This window comes from Nomascus leucogenys, chromosome 11, assembly GCF_006542625.1.
Source record: "Nomascus leucogenys isolate Asia chromosome 11, Asia_NLE_v1, whole genome shotgun sequence".
Classification (NCBI taxonomy): domain Eukaryota; kingdom Metazoa; phylum Chordata; class Mammalia; order Primates; family Hylobatidae; genus Nomascus; species Nomascus leucogenys.
This window is the reverse complement of record NC_044391.1, coordinates 109,887,514-109,915,383: the sequence shown is the minus strand read 5'-3', so window position 1 is coordinate 109,915,383 and position 27,870 is coordinate 109,887,514. Positions and strand designations below refer to the sequence as shown.

The 27,870-nt window shown below is 38.4% G+C and overlaps 1 protein-coding gene across 3 annotated transcripts in view; it reads right to left on the bottom strand.

Annotated features, from left to right (window-relative positions):
• LPP (LIM domain containing preferred translocation partner in lipoma) overlaps positions 1 to 27,870 on the bottom strand; it is a 715,816-nt gene that overhangs the window by 89,015 nt on the left and 598,931 nt on the right. For all 3 annotated transcript variants that reach the window (XM_030822968.1, XM_030822969.1, XM_030822971.1), the window contains one exon: positions 26,994 to 27,163. In XM_030822968.1, the coding sequence (XP_030678828.1) occupies positions 26,994 to 27,163 (170 nt within the window). The remainder of the gene's footprint in view (positions 1 to 26,993; positions 27,164 to 27,870) is intronic.

The window sequence follows — 27,870 nt, the reverse complement described above, 5'->3', positions numbered from 1 at the left end:
TGATGTCTAAATGGAGGCCTGAAGGAGGAGAGTTTTTGGCTAGGTGATTGGAATGGAGATGGGAAAGTTACACATTCCACCTTACCCAGCCACAGGCATGAGACAATCTCTCTGTTTTGGGTGTGTGTTTAGGTATGTGTGCACAAGTGGACGTGCATGCGTGTGCATGTGGCTATGAGCTCTTTACACGGTAGTGTGAGGAGTATGAATTGTCTCTTCAAAGTAATGAAAAGTCACTAGAAAACACTGAAGGAACTTGTCTCATAAATGAAAGAAGATATAAAGGAAGCCAAAGTATTATGTCAGAAATTGGTTAATAAGTGGATAAGAGGGGAGACCGAAGGAAGAGGAACGATACAGGCCAGCTCCTGTGCCTTTGGTTGGAGCAACAAGGTAATGAATGCCATTCATGGAAAAGGAACACAGATAGGAGCAGTTTTAAAAGGGAACACCCTGGGTTCTGTCTGAAACTGTTGCATTTGTGGGCCTATGGGCCTATCTATGAAGATTGCAGGCTAAAATGATAGATACATATCTGGAGCTTAAAGAGAGATCCCAGCTGCAGATTTTGGCCAGAGAGGTCTCAGCACACAGATGATATTTGTACTCACAGAAGCAGATGAAATAACTCAGGAGTACAGATTGAGACAAGAAGAGAGATTAGGGCAGAACTCAAGAAAAATGGTGAATTTAAGGAATGAAGAGAGGAAATCTATTAAAAAGGATAGAAAGTTGTGTACAGCAATAGGAAGAAAACCCAGAGTGTATGGTGCTATAGAAGTCAAAGAAACAAAGATAGTGTCAACATCTTTAAATGGTGCAAGAGCTCAAGAATGATAAGGACTGAAAAGTCTTAAGTGTATTAAACATCAAAGAGGTCACTGGTGATGTTCAGAAGTGTGGTGTAAGTGGAGAGGTGGGGACAGAAACTGAATTACAGGGAACTGAACTGTTAGTAGAGCAAAGACAATAAAGCTTAGATGTGTGTGTATGTGCATGTGTGTGTAAGAGAGAGAGATCTAAAGTTGTCAAAGGGTTTTTAATTTTGATTTTAAATTTATATTTAATTAATTTTTCAGTTAATGTAGGAGTTTTATTTCAAATCTAAAAATGCCTTTTCTATAAATTAAACTTTAAATTTTCTTATAATTGCAGATTCACATGAAGTTGAAAGAAATAATGTAGAGATCTAAGTACTCTTTACCCAGTTTCCCCCAACAATACCTTGTAAAACTATGGTACAATATTACAGCCAGGATATGACATTGATACAGTCTATCAATCTTATTCAGATTTCTCCACTTGTCTGTATATATGTGTAAGTTCATGCAGGTATGTGTGTATTTGATTTATGTAATTTCACTTCCTGTATAGATTAATGTATCTGCCACCATGGCAAAGATACAGAGCAGTTCCATCACCACAATGATCCCTTCTATTGTCCTTTTATAACCACAGCTACTCCACACCCCCAATTCCTAATCCCTGACTTCTTGCCTCCCATCCCTAACTCCTGACAAACACTAATCTGTTCTCCATTTATATAGTGTTATTTCAAGAATGTTATAGATAGAATCATACAGTATGCAGCCTTTGGGGGTTGGCCCTTCCCACTCAGTATAATTCTTTTGAGATTCACCCAAGGTGTTGCATGTATCAACAACTCCTTCCTTTTATTGCTAAATCATATTCCAGGGTAAGAATGTGCCACAGTTTAACCATTCACCTGTTGAAAGACATCTGGGTTGTTTCCAGGTTGGGAATCTTACAAATATAGCTGCTATAAACAAATATTTGAGTAAACACAAGTCTTCATTTCCCTGGGATAAATGCCCAGGAGTGCAACTGCTGGGTCACATGGTAGTTGCAGGATTAGTTTTAAAAGAAGAAATTCCCAAAACTTTCTCTAGAATGGTTGTTCCATCTTACATTCTCATCAACAAAATATAATTGATGCAGTCTCTCCATTCCGCATCCTCTTCTGCACTGATGGTGGTTTTTTTTTTTTTTTTTTTTTTTTTTTTTTTTTTTTTTGAGACAGAGTCTCACGCTGTTGCCCAGGCTGGAGTGCAGTGGTGTGCTCTTGGCTCACTGCAACCTCTGCCTCCCGGGTTCAAACAATTCTCCTGCCTCAGCCTCCCAAGTAGTTGGGATTATAGGCACCCACCACCATGCCCGGGTAATTGTTTTTTTGTATTTTTAGTAGAGACAGGGTTTCAGCATGTTGGCCATGCTGGTTTCGAACTCCTGATCTCAAGTGATCCACCCGCCTCAGCCTCCCAAAGTGCTAGGATTACAAGCATGAGCCACTGGGCCCAGCCTGCACTGATGTTTAATATCATTAGCCCTTTGAGAAAAGCAAGTCAAAACTATAATGAGATAATTACTACACACTTATCAGAATGGCTAAGATAAAAAATAGTAACAAAACCATCATGGTACCTATTTGAGACATGTCAGCATACTGATGATATCTAAAAGCTTGGGAGGATATGAGGGTGACTAAAAAGAAAATTGAGAAAGAAAATGATCCCAGAGAGACTAGACAACTTAGGAGTCAGGGAGAATACAAAACAGCAAAGGTAACTGAGACATAGGTAAATAGAAAATCAGGAGGCTGGTCCTATGGAAACAATGTGGAGATTCCTTAAAGAACTCAAAGTAGAACCACCATTTAATCCAGCAATCCCACTACTGGGTATCTACCCAGAGGAAAAGAAGTCATTACACGAAAAAGATACTTGCACAAGCATGTTTATAGCAGCACAATTCGCAACTGCAAAATCATGGAACCAACCCAAATGCCCATCAATCAACAAGTGGATAAAGAAACTGGGGTGTGTGGATATATATATATATATATATATATATGATGGAATACTATTCAGCCATAAAAATGAATGAATTAACGTCATTCACAGTGACCTGGATGAAATTGGAAATTATTATTCTAAGTGAAGTAACTCAGGAATGGAAAACCAAACATCATATTTTCTCACTGATATGTGGGAGCTAAGCTATGAGGTCACAAAGGCATAAGAATGATATGACGGACTTTGGAGATTCGGGGGGAAGCGTGGAAGGGGGACGAGGGATAAAAGACTACAAGTATGGTGCAGTGTATACTGCTTGGGTGATGGGTGCACAAAAATCTCACAAATCACCACTAAGAACTTACTCATGTAACCAAACACCACCTGTACTCCCAATAACCTATTGAAAATTAAAAAAAAATCGGGAGGCTGGGGTGCCAAGGAAGTTGGGAGGGACAGTGTTGTAAGAATGAATGATCACCCTTCACTGAGATATCAAGTTAGGTAAACACTGATTAGACTCACGGTTTTGGCAACATGGAGGTCCCTGATGTCCTCAGCTAGTCTATGAAGGGATAGGGGCCCGGTAGCAGGCAGAATGCTTGGTCGAAAAATGGAGGCAGGATTTTTTTTCTTTTTTAAAAAAAAAACTTTTATTTTAGGTTCAGGGGTACATGTGAAGGTTTGTCACATAGGCAAACTCATGTCATGGGGGTTTGTTGTACAGATTATTTCACCACCCAGGTATGAAGCCCAGTACCCAATAGTTATCTTCATTTCTCTCCCTCCCCTCCCCCTCCACCCTCAAGTAGACCCCAGTGCTTGTTGTTACCTTATTTGTGTCCACGTGTTCTCTTCATTTGGCTCTCACTTATAAATGAGAACAAGCAGCATTAGTTTTTCTATTCCTGCATTACTTTGCTAAGGATAATGGCCTCTAGCTCCATCCCTGTTCCTGCAAAATACATGATTTCATTCTTTTTTATGGCTGCTTAGTATTCTATGGGGTATATGTACCACATTTTCTTTATCCAGTCTGTCGCTGATGGACATTTAGGTTGATTCCATGTCTTTGTTATTGTGAATAGTGTGGAGGCAGCATTTCTAATATCCAGCTTTCCAGAGTTTGGCTGTGAAGGAAGGGATAAAGCAATAGCTACAGAGAGCTGTGGAGTCAATGGAGGGAAAATATAGGCCAAGCTGGGGCACAAATGGATGTTGATGAGAAGAATCCAATTGGGTAGGATAAAGAATGGATGATTCATGGAGTCAGGGCACGCAGAAGACAGGGGAAAAAGGGACCAGAGATACGTGGAGACCAATTGGCAACTGATAATCTGATAGGCACTAAGGGACAGAAAGGATGGGCACAAATTTGAGAGCAGAAGCTGAAAGAGTTTCTTCTGGCAGCTTTCATTTTCACTATGAAGAATGAGGCCAGGGCATCCCTTGAGCAGGAAGGAGTGGGGAAGGGAGATAGAAGTCACAGCAGAGAATATCCGAAACAGTTGAGAGCAGGGTGTAAGAATGTGGGCTGTGGGTGGGGTCAAGGCCCAGGTCAAGGCTGGTCACAACTTATAATGATACGATTACGCCTGGCTGTGTGTTTTTTCCCCAGCGACATTCAGCTGTTTTGGCAAGCAAAAGACAAGTGGCTGGCTTCATCTGGATCAGAATATTTCTAGGAGGGTATAACAGGAGAGAGAGGCTAGGAATTGCATTCATGATCTATTTGACAGAGAAGGCATGACATGGCAGGTATCTTCAGGGTAAATCTCTATAGTCACAGTTAGCATTTATTAAACATATATTAGGAGGCAGGTACTATGCTAGGCACTTAAACCACATAAACTCATTTAATATTCCCATTAATTCAACATGGTAAGTGCTCCCTTTTACGGACCTCCTTTTATAGATGAAAAACCTTTGCTTTAGAGAACTAAAGAACCTTGATCCCTTTCACAAGTAGGAAGTAGCAGGATCTGGGTTCAAATTGATATCTCTTCAATTCAAAGGTTCTGTACACTGCTTTTCAGCTTCCAGGTACGTGATGCCTGAGACAAGTGGCAAGGATGGTCCTGAAAGTGATGAGATACTGAGTTTTGATTTTTGGATTTGATATTTCCTGATGTGAATTTGCAACTGTAGACGAAGCCAAATTCCCTTTAGTTGAACTGGTATTACAACATTATTTTCATCCAAGGCAAATGAATAACTATGATACTCTTTCAAGAAGACAGGACATACTGTGGGCCTTGGTACAAGCACATCAGAAGATCCATGTACAAAGATGTCCTTTTTCTGTGTTTCATGTGTGATATGGTTTGGCTGTGCCCCCACCCAAATCTCATCTTGAATTGTAGTTCCCATAATCCCCACATGAAGTAGAAGGGACCCAATGGGAGGTAAGTGAATCACGGGGGGTGATAGTTTTTTTGTTGTTTTTTTTTAAGACAGAGTCTTGCTCTGTCACCCAGGCTGGAATGCAGTGGCGTGATCTCAGCTCACTGCAACTTCCGCCTCCTGGGTTCAAGCGATTCTCCTGCCTCAGCCTCTGGGTAGCGGGGACTACAGGTGCCCGCCACCACGCCCGGCTAATTTTTTTGTATTTTTTTTTTTTCAGTAGAGACGGGGTTTCACCATGTTAGCCAGGATGGTCTCCATCTCCTGACCTCATGATCCACCTGCCTCAGCCTCCCAAAGTGCTGGGATTACGGGTGTGAGTGACCGCGCCCAGCCAGGGGGTGACAGTTTTATAAGGGGCTTTTCCCTTTTTGCTTGTCTCTCATTCTCTCTCCTGCCACCCTGTGAAGAGGTGCCTTCCACCATGATTGTAAGTTTCCTGAGGCCTCCCCAGCCATGTGGAACTGTGAGCCAATTAAACCTCTTTTCTTTCTAATTACCCAGTATCAGGTATTTCTTCCTCACAGTGTGAAAACAGACTAATACAAACTTCATGTTGGAAGGACCAGTATAAGTCATTTTCTCCACTCCCAATCCTTGACAAAAGTACTGTCCATAGCATCTCTGAAGAGTGGTCATCCACTCTCTTTCCTTCCAGTCCCAAAGGCTAGAGATCGCTCACGTGTCCACCTTCCTTTTAACGTAGTACATATTGTTAAAGGTTAAGTCCCACATATGGCACTAGCCACTGTTGCAAACACAATTTTATCTGACATTCACAAAATCCCTATAAATACTATTATAGTCGCTTTACACAATGAATAAACTGGAAACCCTCTTTATTTCTCCTGGTGAGTTCCACCCAGTGAATACACATAACACCAGTCTAACTTCCCTTTCACCCAAAACTCTCAGTGCTGTCAGTCTGAATCCAGTAGTGCCTTTTGGCACCAGATTTGTGCTCTAAGTACAACTTGATGAGGAGATTGCCCAATCTCCTTTGAAAGTGTGATCCATTGCCTAACAGCTGAAAGTGTCTCCTCCATTACTGGAATCAGCTGCCTAGCAGTGGGATTACTGGAAAGAGCTGTTGTGATGGGAACACTTGATCACATATGTAAATTTTCTGGCGGCTTCTGAAAGGGACAGTGGGCTGCATCTGATAAAGACATGGATCCAGAAACAATGTAATGAGAATGAGAATGGTGGGGTGGGATCCTGAGGTGGGATGTGTGGAGCAATGGTCTTGAGGTCAGAAAGGTAGAAAGGAGGAACTTTTTCACTAGAAGGGAGAAACAAGGAGAGGAAGTGGATTTTTACTAACATTCCAGACTGAGTATAAACCTGGGGAGCCTGTCCAGCTGGCTGGAGAACCTGGTAAAGAACAGCAGCCCAGAGCTTGAGTTCCTTCCCCAGCTCCACAGATGATTCCTTTGGGAATGTCACCCACATTACCAAAGCCTAATTTCTCCCACTTGTGCTTATGAATTTGGATACAAACTGTGCCTCCTCCATTACTGGAATCAGCTGCCCATTGATGGGAACGCCTTTAGGAATTCCATTTGCTGCTCCAATTCTGACCTCACAGACATCATTACAGAATCATTTTGGATACTCAAGAGATTGCAATGCTCCAAAACATTGCTGTTCTCAGAGCTCCTGGAAACACAAAGGTTTGACTTCAATGTTACTAAGAGTCCTTTAATCTGATTAACTTATTATTTGTATATAGTTTGGAAGAAGGGGAAGTTCTGATTTCTGTACCTCGTCAGAACTCTCCCTTCTTCCAAACTCTTTATAAATAAGTCCTATCCAGGCAGAAAACAAGAAGTGGCAGGAAGCTAACTGATGTATAGGTGCTCTAGTCTAAATGACAAGGTTTAGAGCCACACAGCCTTACATTCCAGTCATCCGACCAGCTCTATGTTCTTGGGCAGCTCACTTAAGCCCTCTGTGCCATATATATATATATATTTAAATAAGAAAGAAGAAATCTGTTCATTAGGCTCAAATTTAGGTTGGAAATGGATGAAGGAACTAGAAGTTAGCCAAAACAGAAGATTCAGATGGACTCGAGAATTTTCTTCAAATATTTAAAAGGCTGCCAAGTGGAAGATGTATTAGCTGTCTTCTCTATGGACCAATGAAAACATGTTGTAAGGAAATAGACTTCTTTCCAAAAAGTAACTTTTTAACCTTTAGAGATTTCAACACAAGGAAAAGCTGCCTTGAGAGCTAGTAAATTTCCCATCATTGGAATTACACTTATTTAAAAAAAAAAAAAAAGGTTCATCCATTGCAAAATCACTTTGCAAACTCCATTGCAAAAAAAAAAAAAAAGTCTTTTTGAAAAATGAGTGAGCAGCCTTCTGTTTGTATCTTTTGTAAACTGCTCACGTGGTTACTTGGCACAAAATGAAAGCAGACCTCCATATTCCAAGACCGCCCCATAGAAAGGGAACCAAACGGCACATGCGATGAGTTTGAAGGGTCCTTGCATGTACTATTCAGTGAGCCTCTGCCATCCTCAGATCTGTGTGTCAGCCTCGCACTGATGCACGTCGCTTCCTGATTTTCTACTGTCAATTGTACTAAATGAAATAATCCATGGTCCATAGCATCCACTTTACAATTCAGTTTTACTCACCGAAGGAATATGTCTGCAATACCCCTGTCTCTCGAGCACATTATCATCATGTACTTTTTCAGAAGGGGAGGTGGCAAATTACTCCAAACTGCAAGAATTTCTATAAGTGCACTAACACTCCTTAGTTTTTAAAGGACATCTTTTTTTTTTTTCTTTTAAGTTGTCATTTGAATTCAAACTTTTTGGAAAACATGCATAATAATCTTAATGATCCCATTGAGTAGTTTAAATTCAAATTGTGAAGCATTTGAAATACCATGCTGACAGCACTTTCCATAAATGACTCTCAAATTCAATACATCTCTACACACACAAACACACACACTTTTATAAGTATCACACTCAAAAATCTTTAAATTACAGTTTCTCTTTGCTTGTTCCATTTATATTGTTATTTGGTGGATAAACTAGAGCTGTTGTGTCTGCTTACAAATTTCTGTATTATTTTTCAAAAAAATAATCTAGTGGCAGTCAAATTTTTTATATCTCCTCAGGGTAAATAGAACTTTGTTGCAGGGTTCCTGGCTTTGGTGTGAGTGTGTGTTTGTTTGTATGTGCACATGGGTGGTTGGTAAATCAAGCCTGATTTTCTCATTTACCTACCAATTCACTCTGTACACTGGCATTTTTAGGAAATTTCCTCATTTACCTCCCTATTTATTATGTACACTAGCAATTTTAGGAAATGCTGCAAGACTGAACCAAAAAGATCATTTCTGCTAGAAAGACTGTTTACCTAGAGTCTTTATAATGAGATCCTATCTACAGCAGGGTTGGATTAATTACACCTCCAGAATGTAATGGTGAAAGGAAAGAAGTATCTTTTAGACCTATAAGAGAAAAGACCCTCTTCTCACTTTATTCCTAGTATCTTTGAGAAGTAAAATTAGTTCACGAAGCTTGCCAGTAAAATTTCAGCAACCAGGAACTGTATATAAATGAGCTGGGAAATATTCCATTTGTAATATATGACCAAAATAAAGCAATACAGAATGCAGGCATCTTGCAGCAGAATTCCAAGCTTGTGCAATTCACAAATTTAATCATAACTTCATATGAGAAAAAAATTTCTCCATTATTTTGAAAACATGGGTGTTCTTTGCTACTGAATTGTACCTGAAACTCATCTTCTTCCAGTGGAAAATAGTTGGAATATTTGATTACACTTGAAACATCAATGAAATAGTAAAAATAAGATACTTGGAAATAAGGGGAATTTTCGAGGCTGATTAAAAACTATTTTGATGTGTTAACAGCCCTTATTTAAAGTTACAATTCACTCACTTCAGAAAAGGACAATCTATACAAGCACAACTCTCTAAATTGCAAATCGTAGTTGAGTATTAGCTGGCTGAAATAGAATATCATTACTGTTTTGAATAAGTTCGTATTTAGAAACTATTTCACTAAAAAGATATCTATTTTACTTAAGAATGATTTCTAAAAGGCTAATTCAAATGTATAAATAAAAATCTATTACACCCAAGGGCCAACAGAAAATCTCTCCAGTGTTCTGGATGTCAGAGAGAAAAAATCACCAGTATCATCATCAACAAATATTAACAGAACGCCAGTGGAGTGTGAGGACTGTGCAAGGAGCCTCGGGGGGTGCAGAGAGACAAAAGACATGCCAAGACACTCATAATCTATGTGAGAAGACAGGACTCTGACATACTTAGATAAACAGCAGCAAAATTAGCCCCTCAATCTTTTGCTACCCTGTCCATCCAATCTCCAAAGACAGTGCATAGACCCATTATGGCACTTAAAATAATTCCCATTTATCTGTTTGGTTTTCTATCTCATTCAAACAGTGAGTTTCCCAAATACTGATGATTCTCTCTTTTGCAATTTCATACTCCCAATGCCCACTACAATATTTGAAATACAGATGATGCTCAGTTAATATTTATTGGATGGATTTCAATGGACTGAAGGCCATTTAGGCAGGCAACTTAGATGCAGAGGTAAAAAAAAAAAAAAAAAAAAAAAAAAAACCTAGATGCATAGTTAGAAAATGGATGTCAGAACCCTGTTTTAGTTTCTTGGCTATATGGGCTACCTTCTCTGGGCCTCAGTTCTCTCATATCTCATCTAGAAATAACACTTGCCTTGTAGGATTGTTGTGAATATCAAATGAAAAACAACTATAAAAGTATTCTGGGTATGTGCATTTAAGTATAAGGTATTATTATGCTAAATGATTGGTACAGGTGGTAAATGCTAAAGGATGTATAATTAACATAGCTGGAAAACAGGTACATAATTAAGTGAAGTTGCTTAATACCATCCAATGGTAACTCAGGGAATTGGGAGTCGTTATTCTTTCCTGAAAATGTCTAATCATTCTCTTCCATGTGAATGTACCATAAATATCAAATAATAAACTGATTGTTATATGACTTAGGAAATTCACATGGCTCTTTTTTGTCTAGAAAACTACAGTCTTACAGGGCTTCAGTTGACTCATCTGCAAAAAGAGGAGCTTGGGTTGGAGAATCTTCAGTTTCTTCCAGTTTAAATGGCATGAGAATTGACTTCCACTCAATTCTACCAGCCAAATGAACTCAAACTGTCCAGCAGTACTTAGTGCTTCTTCCACAGCTTTTAAGTATCCACCTTATCATAATAGGACAGGCAACACTAACATGGCTTTTCCATTGGCTGTGTTTTCTTGTGCCTTCAAAGCAAAGGAATTTTGGCCTTTGTATTGAATTCCATTAAGATGCCATCAGAGGAAGACAATGAGTCTAAGACTATTTGATACTTTTGCAAAAAGGCCTGTTATCCTGAAGGTATTTTTTACCTCTCCCAGCCCCAAATTTTCTGCAAAATAACGCACATATAATGAATGCTCAACAAATCCTTACTGAACAAGAGGCTGATTTCTTTTCCTTTGATCCTAGAAGCTATAATGGAATTCAACATAAAAAATGTTTAGAGATTGAACTGTTCTCATTCATTCTTTCCCCCTTATCCATTCCTACTCTACTTTCAAGGCTTTGCTCAAATGCTGCATCCTCTGGGAGGTCTTTCTTAATGCCTGTGCCCTTCTCTCCCCACTGCAGGATGGGGCATGGCCTTTCCTCTGAGCTCTCACAACTGCCCGCATCTCTCACAGATAAGTTGGATTACTTTGCCTTGTGTCATATTTGTTCACATGTCTGATACTTCTCATTCACCTCAGGGCTCCAGGAGAGCATGAACAAGTCTCACACTGCACTGTATTCCCCACAGCACTGAGCACAGACTTTTGCACACAGAAGGTGCTCACTCAATGTCTCATAAAACTGGCAAATAGTTCACTTTTCAGTTAAAAACATTCAATGGACATGTGTTTAAACACTCACTTTTCCCAAGGAAGTGGAGACAATCATCTCCTCCCTTTCCTAAATTCCCTTTTATAGGAACTCAGAAACACCCTTGAGAAAAATCTGACAGCACAATTTCACAAAAACAATCTTCTTCATTTTCTTTTACTTTGAACTTAATTAATGGTAATGCTTAACCTGTCACTTCTTAATTACATTGGCAGGTTGGTGGGGTTTATTGATCTGCGCATGAGAAGTTAATTCCAGAAGAGACTTTGACAAAAAGCACTTTATGGGAGAGCACATCGTTATTCCAGCAGCTTTGCTGGAGTAACCTGCAGACACTGCCCAGCCAGACTCAGGCCAGTTTGGCTTCCTGCCACTTGTGCCAATTTCCTAATGATCTAATAGGAATGTATAATAACCCTCTAAAAAAACAAGTCTTCCTCTCTTTTTCTCTTGTCTTCAAAATGAGATGACATCTAGCAGGTTAAATGTATCCTTAAAGGAAAATGCACCTGAACTGTATGAGGTCTGAAACACTCATCAAGCCCTACTGAATGTCTAGCAAAATTGTTTAAAGCCAACACAGTGCTCAATAAACCTCTGTTAAATAACTAAGCATGGGCCAGGCGTGATGGCTCACACCTGTAATCCCAGCACTTTGGGAGGCTGAAGCGGGCGGATCACGAGGTCAGGAGATCCAGACCATCTGGGCCAAAATGGTGAAACCCCGTCTGTACTAAAAATACAAAAATTAGCTGGGCGTGGTGACACGTGCCTGTAGTCCCAGCTACTGAGGAGGCTGAGGCAGGAGAATCGTTTGAACCTGGGAGGCGGAGGCTGCAGTGAGCCGAGATTGCACCACTACACTTCAGCCTGGGTGACAGAGTGAGACTCCGTCTAAAAAAAAAACAAAAAACACTAAGCATGTAGTTTCTATATAACTAGAAGCATAGGATATTCTGATCTGCAATCCATCGATCAGTGCCAATTATGCACTTACAGATCTATAGTCAAAAGGCCTAATTTATTGCTATGGACTAAATTGAGTCCCTTTATAAATTTATATGTTGAAGCCTTAACCCCAAAGTGATAGTATGTGTAGATGGGGCCTTTGAGAAGTAATTAAGCCTAGATGAGGTCATAAGGATGGGGCCCTCATGATGGTACTAGTGACCTTATAAGAAAAGACACTTAGTGGGCTTGCTCCCTCCCCACACACACCGTGTAAGGACACAGTGAGAAGGTGGCTATCTGCAAGTCAGGAAGACAGTCCTCAGCAGAACCCTACCGTGCTAACACCCTGATCTCGGACTTCTAGTCTCAATCTATGAGAAAATAAATCTCTGTTATTTAAGGCACTCACTCCTTGTATTTTTGTTATGGTGGTCCAGACTGTATAATACATTCATTTTTTAAAAAATGTACTAAATACTCCCCAAAGTGAGAGGAATTGCTTTGGGTGCTATTTTCAGAAATGTGGAGTAAGATTTGGAGGTGGATAGGGAAAAAAAGACACAAAGAACAACAGGAAGAAACAATGAGTTTGCTCCTAAGGGGCTCATAGTCTATGTAGTTGGGGGTAAGATTACCTACCAATATAAAGCAGAAATGGTAAACGGTTAAAACACAGGCAAAAGATTAAACCAAGACATAGATGAAAGTTCTGGAAGTACAGTAGGAAGTGCATGTCTTCAGTTGGAAGGGTATAGGAAAGGAATCTCAAAACAGGTGTAACCAAACTGGGCAGACCAGAGAGATGTAACAATGACACTTGCTGACTTTAAAAAGAAAAAAAAAAAGTCCTATCTGATGACAGGACATCTGTTAGCATAAATTTATTTAAGTGCAAGGTAGAAGCTAAGATTCAGAGTCCAAAAGCTCAAAGTTCTATTTTAATCCTACATAAATTCCTTATTTTCCAAACCTCCTGGTTTTCTAAGCTTTGATTTTGTTAAATTGTAAAAGGAAATAATATCAGTCTTCACTTGTCTGTTGGGGGTGAAAAATGAATGACTATGTGGCACTAGGAGAAAGTGAGATCTACCGTATGACACATTGGGACAGGTCTCTTCCTCCAATGAAGACCTTCTTTTTGGATTCCTCTTTTTCCCCCCAAATCCTCCTATGCCCCCTTCCACTAGTTCTTTCCTGAGGCCCCAACACATTTAGCACGTTCCATTTTGTGGAGAAACTATGTGTACATGCGTTAGGCTAAACAAACAGTATTTATTCAGATTATTTGCTTAAACTAGCATAAAATTATAGACTTCATTTTTAAAGGAATATATTTTAGAAGATTCAATTTTATTTTTACTAACACATCCCATGAGCTTTATTAATATAAATTGCATCAAATATCTTTTAACATTATTAAAGAGTGTGTAAAGTAAAAATAACTCCTGAAGAAGATGTTTAATATCTTTTCCAAAATGACAGATATAATTAAAAAGTCATCACAGATCTGTGTTTATGATTTTAAGGTTGCTTAAATAGTACTCAGTGCAGCCATCCAATTGCAATATTCCAAGCAAGGCATTCCTCGCTCTTGTCTTCTTATTTCCCCATACTATAAATGTAGGAGACTGAATTAAAATATATATATATATATATATTCTTTGAATACCTACATAATACCAGGCCCTTGTCACTGTGAAGTATGCAAAAAAATCACCTGTCTTGCTATAATGATGATGTCAGCCTTGGCTGGCATCCCCTTACTCTGCAGGGACGAGAGCAAAAAAAAAAAAGATCCAGGGAGTAGAATTTATTTATTCATTTACTTATTTTAAGTAAGCCCTGGCTGTGGGAAGGAATTACCGTGTCCCATTCAAAGTCATTGGAATATCAGAGAACTTCCACTCAAACTCCTTGGCAATTTTCATGGGCGAGCCTGCGTGTTTGACCTTGAGTGCAGTAGCTCTTATGATCATTCTACGGCTGGAAGCTAGACAGCTGGCTTCACTCTCACATCTTTCCCTTCAATCTTTGATATTTACATTTCAGCAATGACTCTGTTCATAGTCTCTCAAAGCCAAGTTCTCCTCCTTCCTTCTTATACATACATAGTCTCAGGTCTTAGGTGCACCAAGGGACAAGCAAAGGGTGTATGAGTCAATGACTGTGGGAGACACAGTGCTAGAGTGACAGAGGTTCCCCCCAAATCCTTCTCACTATCAGAGCAGCAATAGTTTCACCTATTATGATAAGCACTACAGGAAAGACAAAGACGAATTAAAGGTGACCTCCCCATGGTCAGGAGATCGAGATCATCCTGGATAACACAGTGAAGCTCCATTGCTACTAAAAATACAAAAATTAGCCGGGCGTGGTGGCGGGCACCTGTAGTCCCAGCTACTTGGGAGGCTGAGGCAGGAGAATGGCGCGAACCCAGGAGGCGGTGCTTGCAGTGAGCCAAGATGGCACCACTGCACTCCAGCCTGGGCTGCAGAGTGAGACTCCATCTCAAAAAAAAAAAAAGAAAAAAGGGTGACCTCCTCACAACGCGCACAGTCTTCAAGGGGTTCCTATCAGTAGAGGAGTGTGTCAAGGACACCAGTGACTTGATAATACCAGTTGTGGTGAGGATCAATCCTATGAGAGATGTGGAAATGAAAACCTTGCATCTTCAGAAATGGTTACATCTAGTTGGTTAAGTTCCAGGAAAGCATTTTAAGGCTGGTTGATAACTATTTTTAAAGGATGGAGATGGGAAAAGGCAGAAGGCAGGCAACCAATGATGGCATGGGATAGACAGAGAAACCTCAATATCAATGCCCAGGAGAAGAGTCCTCACTTTGGGCAAGTGTTGTAAAAAGAATGTGTAGGAGAGCTGATGGGAGATAGGAATGGAAACATGTTTTGGGACCAATTTTTGCATGAGCTTGACTGGAAGTACAGACTAGTGGATTTCAAACTTGACTGTGCATAAAAATTTACCCCCCAACTCCCTGCTGTCCCAGGAGCCTTGCAAAAGATGCAAAGTTCCTGTCTCCTTGTGCAGAATTCTGGGGAAGAGTCCAGAACTTTACTTTTTAATGAGGAGTTCACAATGATTCCAAAGCAGGTGGCCTCTGACACGTTTTGAGAAAACCAAGCTTCTAGAGTCTCATCACTTGCCATCTCTCAGACTCCATAAGTTCTCAAACCAAGTAGGTATGCAAGTATTCCAAAGCCTGAAATGCTGACTTACAGTTGTCCTTTGGTGATTCAAGTTAGGCAAAATTCTCCCTTGCAGATTTTTTATGTGTCTAACTGGGGCTAAGCCCTGGTACAGTTATTTACGACTCAAAGCCCCCACACTGATTTTTGTTCAGCCCTGTCCTCTCCAAATCCTCATTTCACTCTATAACCATGTGAGGTAAGAAACAGTACTTTCATTCAAGTGCCTCTTTCTTTCTTTCTCCCTTTCTTTCTTTTTTCTTTCTTTTTTTTTTTGAGATGGAGTCTCACTCTGTTGCTCAGGCTGAAGTGCAGTGGCACAATCCCAGCTCACTGCAATCTCCGCTTCCTGAGTTCAAGTGATTCTCCTGCCTCAGCCTCCTGAGTAGCTGGGATTACAGGCATGTGCCACCACATTCAGTTAATTTTTGTATTTTTAGTAGAGATGGAGTTTCACTATGTTAGCCAGGCTGGTCTCGAACTCCTGACCTCAAGTGATCTGCATGCCTCAGCCTCCCAATGTGCTGGGATTACAGGCATGAGCTACTGTGCCCAGCCTCTTTTTTCTTTTTAAATTTTTTTTTGATAAGATCACAAATGAATGTATTCCTTTTATGAATTATTAGTGACTTATACAATATTATTAGTGAATTCTACAATGTTATATAATATGAATTCTATAATATTATAGAATTAGTGAATTCTACAATATAATAGAATTAATGAATTCTACAGTATAAGAGTATTAGTGAATTCTACAATATTATCATAGATAGTACAAATGAATGCAGATCCATCTGGGCAAAAATAAACTACAAAGAAGGGAAAGATATAACAGTCATGGCCTGCATGGGACGATCCTGGAGCTGACCACGCTAACGTTTTCAAACTGTTTTACAAAGTCAGATGTGAGAACATATAATAAACTGGTTTGCTCTTATTGTTTGTTTTCATTCTAAGTGTGGGGAAACTGAAGCTAAAAGTAAAGGGAAGAATGCAGAATAGCAGCTGGCTGAGTGTGAACCAGGTCTCACTTTAAATTCTATATTCTTTCCTTAAAATCATTTACTGCCTCACACCAACCCCACTACGTGAAAGACTCTCATATCTAGAATCTTTGAATTTATTTTCAGGTTTACTTTTAAGATTAACTTTATGGCCTGATCACACGGACACACACTCTCTTCTCTGCCACTGTCCATTTTCTTCTAATAGAGAATACAAGGTTATAAACATTTCTTTCTCCGGAGAATGCAGAGTAGTTTAGAAGACCGTACTAATATGGAGTCCACGCTACAGCTGGGTAATTATCATTCCTTTATCCATTAAGAATTATGGCCGGTGCAGTGGCTCACCCCTGTAATGCCAGCACTTTGGAAGGCCAAGGCAGATGGATCATGAGGTCAGGAGATCAAGACCATCCTGGCCAACACGGTGAAACCCCGTCTCTACTAAAAATACAAAAAAAAAAAAAAAATAGCCGGGCATGGTGGTGGGCGCCTGTAGTCCCAGCTACTCGGGAGGCCGAAGCAGGAGAATGGCGTGAACCCGGCAGGTGGAGCTTGCGGTGAGCCGAGATCGGGCCACTGCACTCCAGCCTGGGTGACAGAGCAAGACCCGGCCTCAAAAAAAAAAAAAAAGAATTATAAGATAACTATGAAAGAGAATGAGGAATAGGCTCCTTTCCTATTTTCTTTCCATCCTTTTATCTCTACAGAGCAAGACCCGGCCTCAAAAAAAAAAAAAAAAAAAAGAATTATAACATAACTATGAAAGAAAATGAGGAATAGGCTCCTTTCCTATTTTCTTTCCATCCTTTTATCTCTAAAGGAGGAAGTTTACTGAACCACTGCCAACAATTCACTCAGCCTAATGAAGTGTATAACTAATGGGATTAAATAATCTTAAACCATTATTACAGTAGCCTGATGCTGACATTCATCCAAACTCTGGCAAACATTGAGTGGTGAGTTCATGCTTGACTTAAACAAACTAGGGCAGTGGGAAGGTTCTAGAATAAAGTTTCAGAGGCATTTAACCTGGAAATCTGAGACCCTTCATTCTGGTTAGGGTGAAAGTAAACGCTGTCCTATTTCTACACTCTCCAACCAAAATCTTACTAATCCCAGCATTTTCTAGGGATGTCTCTCTGGACCTGTAGCCACAAATGTTTAAACCCTTCATGTCAGTCCCAAAGAAAGTAGTTCTTTGAAGGCCTCATGAAGACTCATGGTTTCTAGTCCCACCTCTGCCGTTAATAAATCGTATAACCTCAGGCAAAACACTCCGCTTTCTTGGGATTTAGCTTTCTCAGCTATAAAATGGCATTATTGAATTTCTAAGGTTCCTACTGGCCTTTAAAAAGCATTCTAATTCCATGACAACAGCAGTTAATACGGTTTGGAGCAGGAACTGGGAAGAAAGGGTTATGTTCAGCTAGGCCTCTTTGTTGTTCTGGGCAATCCACTTACAGGTCTGTGCCTCTCTTTCCTTACCAAATAAGGGCTGCCTTGGCACCTGCAAGGATGTGGTGAGCAGTAACTAAGATGAGCAGAGGGCTGGGGGATATTTGGTTGAAAGGGCTAAATAAATACCACTAGCAAAGGAGAATGTAGTAACTATTCATTCCCCCACTGAAAACATTGTTGTATAATAAAGGGTGATAATATGAATGTCTGTTAAAATGAGAGAGGCTTTCCAAAGCATATTCAATCCCCAAAATACCCATTTTGCTCATGAGTTAATTATTCATGCAAAACTTTTTTAGCATTCCTCACTTAGATCATTTATACTTTTTAAAGTTTTACCTAGATATTTTATATTTTTTATTGCTTCTGTATGAGGACACTTTTCTGTTACATTTTCCAAACCTAAAATTGTCATTTTTATTTTGTCAGCTTTACTAAACTTTCATTATTCCAATATTTAAAATTTTTCAGGTTCCCTAGAAGAATAATCAATCATTTGTAAATGACTGTATGTACATACAGTCTTAAGATGTTGAGTGGAAAAATCACCCACTAATACAAATAATATAATGCCATTCATTTAAAATTAAGAAACACTATATGCTAACAACACTACATATTGTTTAAAGAAATGCATAAAATGATAAAAAACACAAATTTAGAATAGTGGCTGTCTCTGGGGGAACATGATCATGGAATAGAACCCAAGGGATTTCTACTGAATTTTTAATGTTTTATTTCTTAAACTGGATAACAGGTACACGGACCTTTATCATTATGCTTCATATCTTTATATACGTTAGAAATGCTGCATAATAAGTCGAAATATGTAAATACTACCTAGAGCTTATTTTGCATTATTGCCATTGCTTTTGTTTTTAAATATGAATGCATGAAAAATTTTATTAAATGCCCTTTTAATGAAAAGCATCTATGGAGATTACTAGTTTTTTAAAATTTTGATATATCAATATAGCAAATTATGCTAAAAGATTCCTAATTGTTCTAGCACTGAATATGGAATAACTGGAATGTTTTATTATGTGGTATTCAATTTGCTAATATTTCACTTAGGATTTCTGCATTTATGAAAGTTAGATTATCACGGAATTGTCTTCTGGGGGTAACCTAGGTTAGGTATTATTATTCGGAGCATGCTGGCTTTATAAAATGATTTGGTAAGCTTCTCGGTTTTTGCTAGGCTCTTAAAGTTGAAATAGCACAGAAATCATTTGTTCTTTGGAGATCTGAAAACTTTGATTAGTGAAATTTTCTGGCTCTTTTGCAAGTAGTAGCTTCACATTCCATCTGTCTTTATGAGTTTATTCAAGTTTCTTTCACCTGTATTTTGGATTTGCATAGAACACAGTGTCTCATATAAAATTTTAAATGCAATAATTTTAAAATGTCATCTGTATCTATGCTGACTGTCTTTTTCATTCCTAATTTTCTGTAGTTTTTGTTTCTTTCTTGGTTATCTTAACCAAATGTTTATTTCACTGCTCTTTTCAAAAAATTATCCTCAGATCTAAATATTCCAGTATTTTTCAACTTATCAACAATGTTTTATTTTAATGGATTTCTTTAAGGTTGATTTTCTTGTCCTGTTCTAGTTTTTTAAGTTGATACATATGCACTGTTTCCTGTTGCAATTAATGAGACTAGTATTACTTGGCATTCTATGTTGGCTCCATCCCGTTCTCATTGCTATGCAGTGTTAGCATCATCACTACTTTCTAAGATTCTTTAACCCAAGAGTGTGCTTATGTATTTATTCATTTCTTGTTTTACTATATGGCTACATGTAATTCTGCCAGCCACAGCAGGAACTGTCTACAATTTCCTATTAGACTTTGATATGATAAATGTTTTTCTAAATCTCCCATGCAGATTTAGACAGAAGATAGAAACTCTTTGTTTGCATAGATCAATGTACATAGATTAAATTAACGTTATCAATCATATTATTTAACTCCTTTTTATGATTTGTCAAAGACTAAAAGCAATGTGTTAAGGTTTTATAAAGAATATGTTTTCACCATTCTTATCTCTTACTTCATCAGTATTTTTAAATTATACATTTCAATATAATGATATTTAATGAAGGAAAGCTCAGGGCTATTCTTCATGGGGAACTGTGACATTTATCAAAAAGTAATGTTCTTCAGACTGCTTGATAGTTTTGTACTGAATGGTACTTTGTCTTCTATGAATGTTGTAGTTAGTAGGTAATTAATATTATCTTATTTTGGTCTGAATTTACTACTACATCTTTGCCCCTTTATTTTTTAACCAGCAGTTTTATTACTTCATTGCTTTTCACCGTTTTATTTGCTATGCATCTCCTGCGCATATTATTTTGATTACTTTATTTGTCTGTTGGAAAATTTCCTTGAATCAACCTTCAGAAAGGATATGTAGGTGACATATATTCTTTTTCAGTGGTTCAAGAATATTTAAAAGGAGCTGTATAGAAAGCAAAGTTTGATATACTGTTATGTAACAAAAGCAAGGTACTAACCAATAGTTAAGGTATGATCTCATTGTGTGTGTGTGTGTGTGTGTGTATGTGTGTATGTAACCACACGTATACAGATGTGTGGTTACATTGGTATACACACTTCCATACCCACAGGTAAACATAATAGAAAAGAAGTGCATGATAAAATGTGAACTATTATATTGAGATGAGAGAATTACATATCTTTCTTCTTCTATTTGCTAATTTTTCTCTAATGGGCATACGCTAATGAAAAACTTAGGATTTTAAAAAAGAATTACCACCACAGGAAAAAGGTAAACTAGCAAGAGCAAATGGGATTTCCAGTGTTTTCTGTTAGATGTAAAGATAGCCGGACTTGGGAATCAGAGGGCCAGGGTCAAGTATTAGCTCTGACACTCATATTCTATGGAACTGAGCAAGCTGACACTTTCTAAGATTCAGTTTCTTGCTACTGGAAATGAAAGCAAAAATAACTGAAACTATTTCCTAGGATCATTAGAGGGTAATATGATAAAAGAAAAGTGCTTCATAAAAGTTAAAGCACTGAGCAAATGTTAATGTCAATGTCAGTTGTTATTAATATTTTTAACCTTTTTTTTTTTTTTTTGCCTCTTAAGGCCTCAAATGCTCAAGAAAATACAAGGGCTTATGGCTTTTCATCAGTAGAAGTTTAGCATTTCAGGTTCTGTAATACTGGAAAGCATGAGTCAGTTGGTTATCAATTAAAAGTTTTTGGGAAAAGGTTATAATTATACCTGATTTTAAATCTGAGTAGTTGGGGGCTGTCAGGATCTTCACATAGAAAGTTTAACATGGGCCGGGTGTGATGGTTCACACCTGTAATCCCAGCATTTTGGAAGGCCGAGGCAGTGGATCACTTGAGGTCAGGAGTTTGAGACCAGCCTGGCCAACATGGTTAAACCCCATCTCTACGAAAAAATAAAAAAATTAGCCAGGCGTGGTGGTGGGCGCCTTTACTCCCAGCTACTCAGGAGGCTAAGGCAGGAGAATTGCTTGAATCCGGGAGGTGGAGGTTACAGTGAGCCAAAATCATACCACTGCACTCCAGCCTGGGCGACAGAGAGAGACCCTGTCTCAAAAAAAAAAAAAGAAAAGAAAGTTGGACATTGAGTTGCACGTTGCGCCTGGCGGTGCAAGCCTGTAGTCCTAGCTACTTGTGAGGCTGAGGCAGGAAGATCATTTTAGCCCAGGAGTTCGAGTTCAGCCTGGGCAACAACAGCAAGACCACATCTCAAAAAAATAAAAATAAAAATAAAAATTAGTTGCTTAATGTTAGCACGGATGTTAGCATGGGCCAAGCAATAAAGTGTAAATTATAAAAGCTGTTCATAGTCTTGGTTTTGTCATTTACTTTGAAAACATCAGAGCCACATTTGTAAAATGAGACTAATAATCTCCCCATTATCTATTTCATAAGGCTCTACTAGGTATGACAGCATGCAACAACAGAAGCTCGGTAGCATTATACAATGTAAGGGGCTGTATGAATGGAAGAGATAACTATTCCCAGTGGGTAACATGCTTAACCTCCCAAGAGAGTGCTTGACAAATTTTTCTCTTTCTTGAACCATTTTTCTCTTTCCTGGGAGAGTTCTGGTAAAATGATGATGTAACATGAAGAAGAAAGTGTGCGTGTGTGTGTGTGTGTGTGTGTTGTGTGAGAGAGAAAGAGAGACAAGAGGCACAGACAAACACTCCTTGAAGGTGAGAGAGCAGAGGTAGGCAATTAGAAAAAAAAGGAAGAAAGTTCATAAGGATTTTTCAGGTTTAGTCCAAACTCTTGCTTCCTTTTCCAACATCCACATAAAGCACTGGCCATAAGTGCTTTTAAAACATTTTATTAAGAGGAATTGAGTATATAAAAGAACAGCTTTCCTGCAGAAGAACATAAACTACCTCTTAATGTAGGCTGACAAGTTAGAATGTTTTAAATGTAGCCATTCGATGACATAAGAGAGCAAAAGGCTGCTAATGGGTTGGTCATGAATGCGCCAAGTTTCAGGTACCTTAAAGTGTTTAGCCTCCTGTGGAGTTGGCCTCCTATTTCCAGAGGCCCTTTAGTCATTTGGATTTCAACTCTAGCAAAAATGTCTGTACCACCTTCTGCTGTCGGAGAGTTAGGACCTGGATTCCATCCACTGTGAATAAAAGCATTGGTTTAAGGGAGGATCCTTGGCTGCCACTTCATAAACAGACTTTTGCTGAGAATTTCTGATGCACTTTGTCCCTAGGCTCAGACTCCTTGGTAATGCTAGGAACAAAACAGCAATTCTTTTTCTAAAACTATACTTATGAGTAAGGCTGTCTCTTTATGTGCAGAAGGGTATATAAGCAGGAGGCATTGTTGCTGCCCTTCATAATCATACCGACATAAAAATCTTCAAGCAAAGCATGAACCTCTTCTTTTAATATGTGTCCTTATATTCCTGCCATGACATTTATTTATTTCAGTATTTCCATAGCAACTACAGCCAAGAAATTGCCCCAGATTTAGAGGGTTTCTATAGTGTATCACATTATACTAAAGGGAAAAAAAAGCAATGATAAAAATTCTATTAATCAGATTAAGCACTTATATTAGTAAATAATTTCATGTATACAAAATATCACAACTGCTTATTCCTTACCTGTGAAGACATGGAAGAAATTAACATCTCCCTTTAATAAATGAGGACACTGAGACTCAGAAGCTAAATGATTTACTCAAGGTCACACCAGGAGAGGTAGAATTAGGATAAATACATTCTATTTATATCACTTCCTAACGAAGTTTTAGTGATCTTTATTTTAATCTGTTTACATATTCAAATCTATAAGAATAACCAAAACTAGGCTTTCAAGAGACATGTCACCAAAGAAGAAAAGCATCTCATTGATTTTGCTAATAATTACACAAACTTAAAATAACTGTGACATAATGTGCTTATTAAATTAGTTCAGGAAATATAAATAAACTTCTCCCATAGGGAAGAGATTGCATTTTAACATATAGTTTCATTATTGTTGATGGTTCTGTGAATTAGAAAAATATTTCTAAAGAAATCTAGCAAGGTAACGCAAAAGTCTTCCAGATTAAATTTGATTTGGTAATATAAATCAAAGAATTTATGCTAAAGATGTAATTCAAAATAAAAAATGAAAGTTTTATTAACTATCTATAGGCATGTTATTTACAATTCTAAAAGATTGCAAAACACACAATACTTTTTGACTGGCAAATGGTTTTAAAATGAAGTGTGTAATCTAAATGTAAAACTAAACAGATAAAAAGCTAAAAATGAATACTAACAATGCAAAACTATATGAACATTTGTATTATGTTAATAAATAAAAAATAGAACACAAAATATGTAAAATGATTAAAGAGAATTACAATGCTACAATGAATCAGACTGTTTAATCATAACTACTTAAGCACAAAGATTAAGAACAAACTCAATAAACCACAGGAAAATATTAAAAATCATTGAACCAAAGCTGCAGACATTACTGGTGCATTTTCCCTCAAAATCATTTTAATAGGATCTTAAGTTGATCAACAACCAATTTAGGCAGAAGCAAATTTAATTTACATTAGACTGGTCTCATTCCTGAACTCAGAGTATCAAACATGGTGGTCCTTACACAAAAATAATTAAGCCACTATCTTGAATATTCTCATTCCATCAATTAAAAAAAGAAAAAAAGACAGGCACACTGACTCATAGCCAAGGGCTAGGTTTGCTCTGGTTTGTATGGAATACCTTTTAGACATCAGTTTTCAACAGTGTAACCAAAGGCAATTTTGCTGGATCACACAGAATATGCTTCCTGTTCTAAGGCTTTTGGTTCCAAGAGAGACGCACAGTTCTAGTATTCTCCTTAATGCAAACTATCTTCAAAGCAAACTTGTTTTATTTCATTTGCCCAGTTTCCTCAACCTCCTTACAGTTCTAGTATGCAGCTTATTGGACATATAAAAGTTCAGAAGAAATTAAAGTTCTGATACATCCATCTGAGGGCTTGAGGGCTGTGCTGAACTCAAATCAATATTGAACAAGGGTCTTTGAGTAAAGCTTAACTGAATTCTGATAAGAATTAAATTACATTTTAGAGTCACCACAAATAGATCTCATTAAAGAAAAACCTTGATTAAATGTTCTTATGAGGGAAAGAAGTAAAAAAAAAAAATGATTAGAATTTCCATTATTTGAATTCACCCAGTTCTTCCAAGTGTGTGATTAAATATCTCCCAGATAGTTTTCCTTGTCATAAGCACAGTATAGTAACAACAAACCAAAGAAGAAGGGGCTGGCATCCTACAGAATCACAGAGACCCATTCTATGCCTGGAATGGAGATAGAAACTTGAGTCCACACACTATAGAAACCTATTATTTAGTCAGATTAGACCTTCTCCAGTTTTGTTACACACTCAGAAAAGCAAGCAAACATGTAAAAATGGGAGGAGTATGTCTGAAAGGTTATAATAATTTCCTAAAGCCCAGTGAATTTCACTGCATATGTAAGGTTCCCACATTCAGAAATATTAAACAGGTCCAGAAACTTCATTAAAGTTAATCCCAGAATAACATTTATTCCACTACTTTTCCTGAAGAGGCCCAGTGTGCTTTACAAGGATTGTCTCACTTCTTCTTCATGAGCCTTTGGGGAAAATAACTGCCATCGTCCCCATTATATAGATGAGGCAACTGATACCTAGAAAGAGTAAATAATTTTCCCAAGGAGGGGAAGCACTAAGTGACGGAACCAAATTCAAATTCATGTTCTTCCCACCCTGTTACATTGTTTCCCAATACTGTCTACATGATTTCTAGCTAACAAGGGTTGAAACAAAACAACCGAAGAAGGCTGCCACAGTAGCATCATTGAAATAGCTAAAATCAACTATGGAGTCAAAAAGGGATAAAAAATAGACACAGGAGCTATAAAAAAACACAGCAGTATGTGTTTACTTGGTGTAAGGACAAGCCTGGATGCCTCTACACACTCTGCCAACATCATTACCTTAGGGCTCATGGCAATAAATAATTTCATAGACGTGGTGCCAAGCCATTGTGAATGACACCCGGTTTAGTCTGTTTAAAAAGGCAAGGAATTATGTAATGCCTTTCTTTTTTCAATAAAGATTTCAAAGGGTGATATGTGAAATATTCTTATATTCTAAAGAGGTAAGCTTTTGTTTACTAGACCTTCCCTTATGCATAATTGTCCTTCCAGATCAACGGTACATTACTTTGTTTATCTTTATGTCTAGGAAAATGAAAACCATGTAGCATATGCAAAGAATCTAAGAATGTGGAGTGTGAATAACGGAATGCAGCCTTGGTTCTGACACTAATGATAGGTCATACGAAGTCGTTTTCCTCCTCTCTCTGTCTTGGCATTCTCATTGCTAAAGAGAGTAATTACGCAAATAATTTAAAGAATTTTTTTTCCAACTCTACCACTGTATGGCTTTACATGTGTTTAAGTTACCTTTGGAAAGAAATGATGTTACGTGTATTTCAGTTACCTTTGGAAAGAAAATGACATAAAATTGAACCTAAGACAGATGCAAAGCCATATTTAATCCTATGAAGCCTTAATCTTGATGAACTTTCAGATCTGTGCTACAGACCCCAAGGTTACAATGGGTTAGAGCTGCCAAGTTATAGGAAAATACCAACCAGGCCAAAAACGCCTTCAATAAATGTGAACCTTGTAAAGCCAAGTATGACTCCCAATACCTTGGTAAAGAAACCAAGGTGTCTTTTACGTTGAAATCTCTGGGCACTGAGGGACAAACCATGACTGTTCTGTGGGTTTACATAACAAACAAACAAAAAACACTACTTTTCCCATCAACAGGTGTTAAACAAAGATTAAAATCATGCTGAAGGATAGCAAAGAAATTTACAGTAGATGAAAAAAGTCTGTGTTTATTAATCAAATTAACAGAGAACAGTTTAATAGGTAGATTAAGTAAGTGGCACTGTAAAACCCTAAGGTAGCATGACTGAGAGTTTTTTAGTTACCCAGGTATATTATTAGAATACAGTTTTGTGTTCTGTAATAAAAGAAAACAATGATTAGCTCAGTCAGCATTACTGTTCGTTTCTCTTTAAGGTGCTTTATAATAAACAGTTCCCCTGTTTGCATCATTAAAAACCTGTTGGATAAGAGGGGGAAGAAACATTTTGGTAGATAAAAATTGACTCAAAGGGCCCAGTGTTCTGGAACAGGACTGACAAGTCCAGAGATTCTGTAAAGTTTCCTTGAAAATACTGGGCACTTCAAATGTAGGGTGAGATCTTATAAGAGGTGTGACTCAGCTACTTGGAAAGCTTTTTGATGCTTTAAGAAAGAAAATTTTAGCTTGTACATACATGCTTGAAAGCCACAGGCTGATGATCTTCCCAGCAGACCACTAACTGAATGGCAGTCCCACACTAACACACCTTACTGACCGCATACGAATGGGGGATGTGTAGAAAAAAATTACGATATGCTAATTTACGCGCGCACACACACACACACACACACACACACACACACACCCCACACACATTTTGAAGTCTAGGAAGAAGCAAAGATCTGATGGCTATATTCTATCTGGAGTGACTGGCATTCAGCCACAGAAGACATCTTTGCAAAGCGCTTGAGGAACAAATCTGGAACTTACGATGTAGCAGGGCTCGCAGTATGCTTTCTTTTCCACAGCATAGAACGGCTGTCCTCGGAGCTTGTTGTTGCAGATGATGCAGGTAAAACAATCCACGTGGAAGACCTGATCCATGGCAGTGCATCCTGTACCTTCCCCAACTACGTTTTCTCCACAGCGAGCACAGCGGCCTGGAAAAAAAAAAGGGTTTGATAAGAACAAACCAACGAGCACTTCAGTCTTGCTAAAGCCAAAGTGGAGGAGAAAGCAGGTTCATAACATCAGCGGCAACAGAACCACCACTCCTGCCGTCACTACCCAGTACTACTACCCCGTTACCCCATTACCCCAGCAAGATCAGCAGTACAGCCACCCCTGTCCTCTGCAAGATTGGCATGGTGGAGGCATGGTGGGGATTGTACATTAATCAGTTGAGGAGATTGAGTCTCATAGTCTAAGTTCTTGCAGAAAGGAACAGTAGAACCCGGTCGCTGGCTTTGAGGTCAGTGCTCTGACTCTCATCTCACATACAAGTATAAAAGGAACATGACTCAGGATGTTTGGAGTGGAAGGCACAATCTATAAAACAGTACAGAAGAGCCTTTCTTCTTGGAGATTCCACACATTCAGTTAGAATATAAGATAATTGGGTCCAAACTCAAATTTTAGTTCCTTTTACAAAAGCCCTGATTGTAAAACCTCTGCAGCCAGCTCTCAGTGACAGGCAGATCACAAGGCAGTCCTTTAATTTCTAGATCGCTTTGATGGCTAAAATGTTCTTTCTCTTATTGAGCCATAGTGCTTCCTCATTCTAACTGCTTACCCCATGGTTCTAGTTCTGTCTTCTGAGACCTTATCTGTCTGTTGGACTTGACACCCTTTAACACATCAAAATTCA